The sequence below is a fragment of the Sinocyclocheilus grahami genome, unplaced genomic scaffold, assembly GCF_001515645.1.
Source record: "Sinocyclocheilus grahami isolate Dianchi unplaced genomic scaffold, SAMN03320097.WGS_v1.1 scaffold144.1, whole genome shotgun sequence".
NCBI classification, from domain to species: Eukaryota; Metazoa; Chordata; class Actinopteri; order Cypriniformes; family Cyprinidae; genus Sinocyclocheilus; species Sinocyclocheilus grahami.
The window spans coordinates 327,942-338,776 of NW_015505323.1; the positions used below are offsets into that span (position 1 = coordinate 327,942).

A 10,835-nucleotide genomic window follows, 5' to 3' on the forward strand; every position below is an offset into this window, starting at 1 on the left:
CGAGTTTCATACAAAGGGTTTTTGAGCTACACCCATGTTCATATATCAACCCAATAAGCCAAATTGACTTTCATTGAAGCCCTTTTGCTTTACCAGCAAACACTCTGTGGTGGTCCCATAATCATGACAGTGGTACTTGCTGAGCCTCAGTTCATTGTGTGCACAAACTAAACCTCTACTCAGTTTCATCAGGTCAGTTGCCATTCAGCTAGTTGTTTTATTGGGGTATGATGGCATACAAGTGTTTCAAAACACTTTTAGGATTCCCCCCCCCCCTTCTAAGTCCTAAACTAGTTTTAAAACTAGTCTGAAATGACCAAAATTGAAGCTTGTTGTGAGGGATAAAAATATTGCAAAGTATTGTTAAAAAAGAGCACAGTTCCGTTAGTTCATTACATGCTAGCATGTTATTTATTCAAATATGAGCATGCATGTAAGATGAAAATGGGGTCTTGAGACTGATTTATTGGAATAATTGCGAGCTTCGTCATAACCTGGCTTTTTAAACCAACTTTGAAAAACTACCTCAATAGTGTCAGGTGCTAACATTAAAATATCCCTTATACATATATGTATATGTGGTCATGACAAAAAAACAATAATTGTGACCAAACAACACAAGCCTATACGGTGTATTACGTGTTTAGTTGTCTTTCACTCTCTCTTTTGTTTTTTTGTTTTTGTTTTGTTTTTTTAAGCGATTTAAAAAATGTGTATGGTGGATCAACGTGAGGGATGTTTCAGCATGTAACAAAATTGCAGGGGACCAAAATAAATATGATTTGAAAGTTTCCCTTTTTAAAATGTAGTGATAAATACTCATCAGCTTTTAGAGGTTCATTAAAATAATTTTCCACTGTAGCTTGTGAGTGGAAATGGAGCTGGTCTCAGATCCTCTGGTTGTAGCTATGGAGAACAAATCAGAGTTCAGGCCAAGATAATTGCCAAAACATGGTTTTGGAGTTGGTGTAGTCCTTTTCTGGACCTGGACTGAGTTGAGTTCATCTGTTCTGTGGCAGTGTCATCCTCATGTCCATCACTAGCATTGTGCCATATTATGGATAACATACTGGACATAAAAATGTCCAATGACCACTGCTCTGTGTTTAATGAATGTTCGGGGAAACTGACAACATTTTCTTATGAAGCAGCTTGTCAACCCGTTTCAAATGGCAATTTAATCATCATTGAGCTTTACTGTCTTTGGAGTGCTAGCACTCTACTTGATTCTTCTACTTGATTTATATCCAGTATTGCAATAAAGATGTTTTCTCACTCATTAGATCCTGATCTGTTTGATGAAAGTTCCATGACAAGTCTGCGATAAGCTATTTGTATTTGAACGTTGTCATGTATGACTTCGGAGTGCTATTCATTGCAATTGACGTGTATTTACCTTGCTACATTTTATGAAGGGAATTCAATTTGGATCTGATGTCTCTCAGACTCTGATTGAGGATGTATAAACATCCGAATACACTGGCATTTGAGTTTCTTGAGAGAGAAATATTAAGGTACAAAAAGGTTGTATGGAAATCATTCAGATTCTTGTTTTTCATCTGTGAGCTTAAAAACGTCCAGCGTGTATTTGTCGTGTATGTGTGCCTTTTTAAAATCTCTCCCACCCCTGATCAAGGGACTATCCTTTTAATTTGTTACTCAGCACCACATTGAATAATTTGTACATTTATCATGCAACCTTGAGTGAATGCTGCATAGAATGATCAGTATTTGTATTTTGCACTTTCTAAGCAGTTTTAAAAGGATGCCCTGTTGTAACTGGGCGCACAGACTAAGACTATTTAAGACGAGGTATTTTCTGCTACAATAGGAATTCTAAGGAACAATATGACTTGTTGGTCTTTTCGAAAATAGTGTATAGATGTGAAGTACCTCATAAGCCTGATAAATGCTGCATAAACTTCATTTATTGTTCTTTTGTGAACCTCATTTCAAACATTTTCCCCTATAGGGGAGGTTTGATGCCCACAAGCTGTACAAGGACCTTCAGAATTATGTGATTGACCAGAGCCGCTATTTAAAAGATTACTAGTGATGCACATCAAATGCAATTTGATAGATTTGCAGTCATATTCACTGACATGATACAATATTACTGAGCCTCTAGCTTTAGCATTGCTCTGTTGATCACGACCATTAGATATGTAGTGACGTCTTGCAGTCAAAAGTTACAGTTGACTCAGGTATTGCCATTAAGGGCTGTATCTGCTATTGCCTCTCGTCCTCAATCCCCTCACCTGTGTCTTAATGTAGCCTTAGAACTGCATTTATGGATGGAACATAATAAAGACTACCTGGCCTTAAAAGATGCACTATTTAAGTCACTACAAATCAGGCCATACATTTGTGCCATAAAACTACCTCCTGAGAATGTAGGAGTATCCTGGAACTGACAGATGGCTTTTTTCTTTTTGGCCTCCAACTCAAACTTGTACTGTGTAAATTGACAATCATCTTTTTCTTTTCTTTTTCCATTTTCCCCCCGAAGTAAATTACAAACAGTTGAAATTCCAGGACACTATAGTTGATTTTTAAAATGTTTTTATTATTATTTGTATTATTTCTTTTAAAACCATGTCCATGCTAGTGATGGAAAAGCCAAGCGACCAAAGTTTCAATTCAAAGGCTTTCTTGTACCGAGTTGTGGTGTCAAACCTCCCTCTCACATCAGCAATTTATCTTTCATTTAACCTTGTGTTTGCTCCTTTATATCATGCCAAATTAAGTTAGCTGTCATTCCTGTCATGAAGTCTTTAATTTCTGATTCATGTTTGCATTCACTGCTAAGCTCCTTGTTGTTGTTTCTTGATAATGTAAAGTGTGAGCTTTTTTTTTTTTTAAACTTATTAAATTACAAACCAAGATATGCTGTAAACCCTGCTAAGACATAATGTGAAAATGTATCATTTAATATAGCTCATTTCGCTTGACTCTGTATTGCATCATTTAATAAACAATTTCCTCTAACTGTCATGTATTGTTTTTATGGCCTCTGCTATTGTCTGGTTCTGCCTGCTGCTTTTGCCAGCTTTTTTTCCATTCCTGTTTGCTGAGATCATATTGGCCTAAAATCCCTCAACACGTATGTTTTTCTAGATCGCCAAACAACCATCTGGTAAGTAATCGCAGATTGTGTGGATTCTTGCAAACCCCAAAACAATGTTGCCTGAGGCCAAAATTGGTGTTTACTCTCTTCTCGCACTACAGTGCCAAACTAAGCTTTATAATGTACAGTTTAGCTCAAATAAGTAAGGGTTAGGTATTTTTTTTTTTTTTTTTAAGGACAATCCTTGTACAACTCTTAAAAAATAAATTGACTGCCTCAGACGTTTATAAATGCCGTGACTCCAGCTCTGTCTGTCCTTCCTCCAAGAGCATCGAAAGGGGAAAAATGTCACGTTTACAGACAGGGAAACCCTCCTTAAAGGGGGCATAACACACACAGTTTCATGTTAATCTTGAGTACCTATGGAGTAGTACTGCATCCTTCATATCTCCAAAAAGTCTTTAGTTTGATCATATTTATAAAAGAAAGATACAGCTTTACGATTCTCTCCGGAAAAAGCCGAGCTCCTGGAGGCGCGCCGTGGGTGGAGCTAAAGAGTGACGAGCACTTGAGCGCCGAATGCCAACAAAACAGATTTTAAATAAAAAATTAAATAAAACTAAAACTTAATTTAAAAAAAAACTATATAGACATAATAAAAAACGAATAAAATGACAACATTACTACAACTGTAACTAAAACAAAAATAGATAACTAATACAAATCAAACTACATTAGTTTATCAGTAATCCTAAAAAACATAACACTGAGCCAAACACACATGCTAAAATAATAACAACTTACTGACACATAGTAAGAAATGGTTAAAAAAAACTGAAACAGAAGTTAAACAAGTAGTAGGAAAGAGGAGAGATAAAAAGCGATACTTATGTCCTTTGCCGGTGTCCCTGCCCGGTGGAGTCGCACGGTAGAGTCGATGGTCTTTACACTCATCCGTCTTCACACGACCGCTTCCGCTGTGAACTAAGCTTCTTTTTAAATTCATTAAACAAAACTCAAATTGAATTCAGCTGGACACACTTTCCTGTTTATCACAACCAATGGCCAAGCAAAGCGCACGACACTGACTGTATCCACTGTTCACATAACGCTGGGTTCTTTAGGAAGCTGAGCAAAGTTATCTTTCCCTTACAACCAAAAACACACTTCTTTGGATTGGAGACATTCTTCCCGAGCAGCGCTGCCGCCGGATGAAGCGCCTTGATGGGCGCGATCTAGCTCTCACTCTGGTCGATGCGTACGCGGGCGCGCTCTTCCAGGAGACATGCCCATATAAGGAGTTCCACCCTCGTCTGCGTCACGAAGAGCCAGGATCGAAAAAACTCTGAAACTTGTACGAACCCGGAAGTACGATTTTTGGCACAGAAATACTCAGTCATACGTCCAAATTGTTTTTTGAAACTTTGTCCATGCTTAGCATGAGAATCCAACTCTTTAACAGTGTAAACAACTCTGAATGCATGAAACAGCATTGCACCCCCCCTTTAAGAAGGTTTACGACGGTCGCGTCTCAAAACCTAGTGCATGTCTGCACAGTGTTACAGAGAGTATGTTATCCAAATGATGTCTAAAATGCTGTCTAGATAGGCAGCTCACTGGGTATTGAGACCCGGACACTCTTCCAGCTGATCAAAACTCTGGAACTGGAAAAGCACATCTCCGACGTTTTTGTTTTACTCCACTCTGACACTTTTCATGAACAACGTCCATTGTTTATTTAGTGTATTATTGTGTTTGTGAAAATAAAAGGCTTTTCTTAGCGTAACTAGACAAGTGAGTGGTAAGCGGCTCTGACTGAGTCAAGCTGTGAAGAGCGAGTCAGATTTTCCAATAGCTCATTTATGAGAAGCACGCGAGCTCCTTTTCTGTCTGCTGATCTACAGTAGTCTGACTCTGTAAGGTAAGTTTATCTGAAACTTTGAATAGTTGTAACATTCTAATGTGTCAAATGATTTTGCTTCATTTGTTATTTGTAAGATCAAAAGCAAAAACGCGGTTTTAAAGGAATTTTCCTCATAAAACGTTTCAACGCAGACGGCGACAGAATTCTACGAAGTATTTAGTCAACAGTTGCTTTTTTAAATTCATAAATTGAAAACTAGTTTGTTTTAGAATTTCCTCCGTGTGAGGTGGGTTTATTTTTGTTTGTTTGTTTCCTTCACTAACACTAACTTTAGGTCGGTCTTGAAACAGTAAACTAATAAAACGACGCATGTAAACACGTTTGTTTCGATGTTACTTTCTACTGTCCCGGCGTTACAGCAGTTTTGTCCGATTCCCTAGAAAAGTGTACATTCTGTGGCACTATCAAAATGACTTTGTTTGAGCATCCCCACCAGCTCAACATAATAGAAATGGTTCGACCTGCCTCTTTGTCTGACCAACTGGAGGAATGTTGAAGAAATGTTTTTGAAAGCAATCATTATTTTGCAATTAATTACTATAATCAAAAACATTATAAATAACTATTCATGGGGTCATTTTTGGGTCTTTTTCTTGGTGGAAAATTTATACAGTACATTTAGCAGATGTCAGAATACTAAAACATCAAGAACACAGTTAAACTCCTTGTACTACAATATTATTCTAATAGATTTTACACCACCTGCTGTTTGCCATAATCATAAATATATAATGTATCAAATAAAAGCAATAAATAAAAAATATGACACCATTAATATTCTCTATAGCAGTGGTTCTCAACATATGAAATAGACTGCATTTGCAGGCTGTCCTATGTAATCTAATAGGAATTTATGTTGTATTTTTTGTTTTTCTTTGAATTAAGATTGTTCAAATAACTAAATTAATAATTGTAAGACTTTTTGGGACAGTTTGCTGAGGCCACTTGGTTGAGAACTGCTTACTCTATACATACAAATAATTTAAGACTGTTTCGTAAACTAACAAATTTCATACTTTTTAATAGGTGAAAATGCTGTTTTTTTCCCCCATAAATGTGCAGACTCCTCATAGTGCAGCATGCTAGAAAAATATATAAAATAACCTCAAGGATATAGTGTGACCCAAAATTGTAGTTTATTATGTTTTTCAAAGTCATCCTGTCTTTATTAAGCATTGTATTGAGAACCTTTTATATGCATCATATGTTTACAAAGTCAGGAATATGGGTTTAATACACTAAGCTCACATGGTGCAAGGACAGTTAACTAAAATCTCATTCTTTCAATACTGTTTACTGTTTGTCCAATATCACCAGTATGCTGATGCTCCAGGACACAATGAGAAGCACTTGTTTGTCCTGGTGCCTTTTCCTGCTGTTTGTCTGGTACCCAGCACGCAGCATAGTGACGGCGCTTGAGCTGGAGGATTCGGACCGGGACTGGGGTTCTGGATTACACGAACTCCTAAACAGCTTTCCAGCTGATAGTCCATTTGTCAGAGAGACGCCCGGCAAGCCGGCCAACTGCACTCAGCGCTTCTGGCTTCCTCCATCCTCCCCTGTGTGCTGGGATGATATAGCGGGTCCAGAGGAGTTTGAGAAATCACGCCTTCTCGTGCTGCAGAACAGGGCAGCACTACAGGCTGTATCCACATCTAGTGGTCTCGAGGAGGGGGGTGCGTCCTATGATCAACAGGCCAGGGAGAATGTGCAGGGCGTCCGGGCTGACCATCTCGCTGTGGCCCAGACCACCGATACAATGCAGAAGGTGTTCACAGATTTGGATGAGAAGAGGAAGGAGGGGGAAGAGCATTATACCTTCTCAAGGTAATTGAGTAATTTTGAATGCTATCATGGAAGATATATTTGTATATATTTTATATGTATTTATTATATGTATTATGTATTTTCTACTTAATTTTACTATAAAGTCGCCTTTTCACTATCTCCAACAAACGACTGTCTTTCACTTCTGATGCCGAATAGTATGGGAGCTGCGTGCACTTCTCAACATTTATACGGAATTTTCAGACCCATTTGAGCTTCGAGTGCATTGAAATATTTGAACTTTTGTGACTAGACTGTATATGACCGCCTGACAGGATGTGATGTATTGTCTACTTAAAATTATGAGTGCAAGGTGAGAATTACAAATATGTTTACATTAGAACGTTAATCTTTAAACACTATTTCTGTAAAATGGGCAGTTATGAATAATTTAAACGTATTGGTGGTCTTTTGTTTTGTGTGGATATATTTATATATTCATTATTCATTTTACCATGGTGAATAAGAGGAGAGTAACAGCTGATTCATGACTAAATTGAAAGTTTCATATGCCTACTCACTTTTTCAGTGGTCTTGTTTTCAAAAGTATTTTTCCCATTCATTTTCCCCAAGCATTTAAAAAAAAAAAAACTTTGTTAAAGAGTTATAAGCCAACCAGCTATGAGTTATTAACACTACAATCTTTGATTTAAAGAAAAAAAGTGTTTGGAAATCAGAAAAAGAAACAAGACTATGCAATTCATTTCTTTAAAGAACTTCAATTCAATTGACTTATTGGGAGTAAGGCACTAAAGAGTTATTTTGGCTGAATTTGCCTAACATGATTTTTGGAGTTGTGAAGATTTTTTTACAGAATCATGGGTAATGTAGAATTTCCACCAAGAGTTCAACTGTTAAACATGATTGTTTAAAAAATAAGTTGAAATAATGCAGGCTGCCGGCTTCAACAAAATCATAAACCATCATCAGTTAACAACCTCGCAGCTCACAGAATGTCTGTCTTTAAAGGTTTACAAGTTATCATTAAAAATCAATTTCTCTGTTGAGAAAAAGTACTTTACTTCCAAGAATCTGACTGTTGCAGAGATAGTGGAAAGGCAGCACATGATTACAAAATGTCAACACGGGTTACTTTCTTCGGAATCAAAATTCAGAATATGAATTATTTTTTAAACACATGCCACATTTTTCTCTCTCTCTCTCAGTCTGAAGGAGCCCATTGAAAACACGAAAGACTTCATTGCTAAAAAGGAACAAGTAGCAGCACTTCTAGAGAAACATCTTGCCAATCTGGAAAGGTCTTTGAACACTATGCAACTTCGACTGGCCAAACTACTACCCCAGTAATTTAATTTGAGCAACACAACCTACACATGTGGAAAATAATATAATGCATGTTTATTATTACATTTTATCAAACAAATAAGACTTGTATCCCCATATACTGCATGCCAACAGCACCCTGTATTTCTCTTTTGGTACATATTTTCCTCTTGTTTTTCCAAGTAAATGGGATAAATATTAGGTACTGGCAATAAAATATATTTTTATACCTCCAGACTATAGACTGTTCCCTAAAAATGTAAGGTACAATTATATTACATTGGATGTGTGTGTGATAATAAAACTACAGCAATAGTTCACTTTCAAATGTTTTGCATGTCATAAGCCCCTTTTGCACAGTAAATTGCCGTAAAATTACAGAAACGACTTTACCGTATATACGAAAAAATTTTGTTTGCACAGGCAACAATATTCCGTCTTTTTACCGGTAAAGCACCATTCACACATTAGTTTCAAAATACCGGTAAATATTGTGAATAAATATGAACTGGAAACGACCTCTAAACGGCTGCACCTCCTGGTCTTTTTGTAAACATGGGAGTGTTTTTGTTGGTTTTCATTTTTGTGTCAGACGTTCACATTCCTGTAGCTGCTTTTGCCCCAGACACATCGTATTAGACGACTTAAGACATTTCTTTGACATCAGTAAACAGCGTGGAGTAAATGCTTCATCTGCGTCAGAATGTTATGATTGGCCCAGAGTAGTAATCTCGTTCTGCATTCACACAGAGCACTTTACCACCGATAATTTACTGATAATATTACAACTTCTCATACCGGTAAATTGCCAGAATGAAATTACTGGTGTTTTTCAAAAGGTCCTGTTCACACATGATCTTTTAACAGTAATTTACCAGTAAAGACTGTATGTGTGAAAGGGGCTATAGATTCTGACTGATTGCCATATTAAAAATAAGATTATAGTGAACACATAATCAGCAAATGTATTTATTCAAATACAAAAACCAAACTGTTCAAGCATTTAAAAACTATACAGGAGTACACTATATAAATCTTCAGCTGCAGTCCAAAGTCAAGTATGAATCAAATGCATTTTTTATCCTCAGTGATTAAAATGTTAAAGCATGGCCATGAAATATACCTCTAAAATACATTTTAAACCCTGAGAAAAACATTTTCAATTTTTAGACATATGAGCAAGGTCTGATTTCACATTGAATGGAATGGACTGTATAGATGTTTGGATCTTTCCGAAACATACAAATCATGGTGTCAAGCAGTAATAAAAGAACAATGATGCATGACAAAGCACCATATATCCTGGTTTCCAGTATTCACAGTGGTTCAGTTGTGAATCTGCAGTGGCTACAGACATTTTGACACACAGCATAGTGTAAGTGGGTGCTAAAACATGCAGACTACAAAGTAAGGTGTAAAAGTACAACTCTTTGGGTGAAATGTCCTGATGTGTAAGACAATGTCCTATGATTTTATCCACTGTTTTAGTGAGGAAGTGGTCAGGACCAGTTCAGTGATTTCCTCCGACTTGCTATACATCACTACAGGTTGTCATCATCTTTTTTCATTTCTTCCAGTGACTTTAGATAATCTCTGGCCAAGATTTTCTTAGGAAGGATATCTAAAAGTAGAAGAGACAAAACTGTTTACACACCAGTTGATTTAGTTTGCATAGTGTGAATATTAACAAATGGCCAGGACTCACCAGTTAAAAACTGAAATGTTTCCTTCTCCTCTGCTGCATTGGCCAGATCACTGTATGACAGTGTGTTCGTCTCTTTACCCGAACCATTTTTATATGAGGACAGAGCCAAGTGCTGGACGAAAAGCTCCTGTGAGGAAATTGTGAAAATGTCACATTAATATAAACATAAGGCAATGATATACAATGAAATATACTGTCGGAGCCGTTCTCTTGTACTCCAGTGCATTTTTTTTAAATAAATAGAACTATGAACATTCGTTTTGCTATTACTTTTGGGAATGTGTTTTTAAACTAAAAGCGAACTGATATCACAGATATTTCTAGTGACTAAAACCAAAACACCTTTTCAACTAAAGCAGATAACCTGGCAACTGACCATGATTAATAGCACATCAAATTACCGTTGCTTTAGTTGTCAAGAAAAGAGCGTCCTGGTTAATACAGGACACATCGGGAGAACTTTTCATGATTAATCGCACCCTCGACATAGGCAGAGACACATTTTTACTGTTTGTAGCGTGCTCAACTTTCTCTTCCATGTTTTTTTCAGACATGTTCTGTTAGCAGCCGCTTAAACGTAACGGAAGTAAACCTAAAAGGCTTTGACAGAGACGTCACTGGACGACGGTCACATGGGAATTGTAGTTTTATGACGAATCGTTTGTAGTCCTTCGAGAATTGTAGTTTTCATCAATATTTCATAAAGCAGTTTTAAATCGTGAATAAAATACTTTTTCATCAGAGAAAATCAGAGAAAAAGTGACAATATGTTTATGTGACTCATTTTTTATATTTCGTTTATTAGTAAAAGTCAACTGCTGTTATGCAGAGAGCATCAGTTAAAATAACTGAATATTAAATTATATAATAAAATGTTATATATATATTTAATTGTATTGTAATATATATATATATATATATTGTTCAATAAAAATAACATTAAATTAAAATAAGGAATATAATGTCATATTGTTCATATTTTAACATTTTAATGCAACATAACTTAATAAAAAGCTTGATTTATCCTT

General features: G+C 36.4%; 2 protein-coding genes across 3 annotated transcripts; one reads left to right on the forward strand and one right to left on the reverse strand.

Annotated features, from left to right (window-relative positions):
• The first annotated feature begins 4,738 nt into the window (after positions 1-4,738).
• Positions 4,739-8,551, forward strand: LOC107591664 (uncharacterized). Of its 2 annotated transcripts, none has more exons than XM_016280886.1 (3): positions 4,739-4,988; positions 6,325-6,818; positions 7,985-8,551. In XM_016280886.1, the coding sequence occupies exons 2-3, from the start codon at positions 6,331-6,333 to the stop codon at positions 8,124-8,126; spliced, it is 630 nt and encodes a 209-aa protein (XP_016136372.1). In that variant the 5' UTR covers positions 4,739-4,988; positions 6,325-6,330; the 3' UTR covers positions 8,127-8,551. The 2 variants fall into 2 exon arrangements, with proteins under 2 accessions (XP_016136372.1, XP_016136371.1); XM_016280885.1 differs by having other exon boundaries at positions 6,309-6,818; positions 7,985-8,550.
• Positions 8,552-9,084: 533 nt separating this feature from the next.
• Positions 9,085-10,412, reverse strand: LOC107591666 (chromatin accessibility complex protein 1-like). The gene is made up of 3 exons (XM_016280887.1): positions 10,209-10,412; positions 9,808-9,934; positions 9,085-9,723 (listed from the first exon to the last, which is right to left on the reverse strand). Exons 1-3 carry the CDS (start codon positions 10,359-10,361, stop codon positions 9,644-9,646), a joined length of 360 nt encoding a protein of 119 aa, XP_016136373.1. The 5' UTR covers positions 10,362-10,412; the 3' UTR covers positions 9,085-9,643.
• Between the last annotated feature and the right edge of the window lie 423 nt (positions 10,413-10,835).

Bases quoted from the DNA above. Each gene is read 5' to 3' on its own strand.
- LOC107591664 (XM_016280885.1), top strand. From the start codon at position 6,310: ATGCTGATGCTCCAGGACACAATGAGAAGCACTTGTTTGTCCTGGTGC. The intron at 6,819-7,984 runs GTAATTGAGTAA...TCTCTCTCTCAG, and splicing joins GAGCATTATACCTTCTCAAG to TCTGAAGGAGCCCATTGAAA.
- LOC107591666 (XM_016280887.1), bottom strand. From the start codon at position 10,361: ATGTCTGAAAAAAACATGGAAGAGAAAGTTGAGCACGCTACAAACAGT. The intron at 9,935-10,208 runs GTAATTTGATGT...ATTTCCTCACAG, and splicing joins TCTTGACAACTAAAGCAACG to GAGCTTTTCGTCCAGCACTT. The intron at 9,724-9,807 runs GTGAGTCCTGGC...TTCTACTTTTAG, and splicing joins AACATTTCAGTTTTTAACTG to ATATCCTTCCTAAGAAAATC.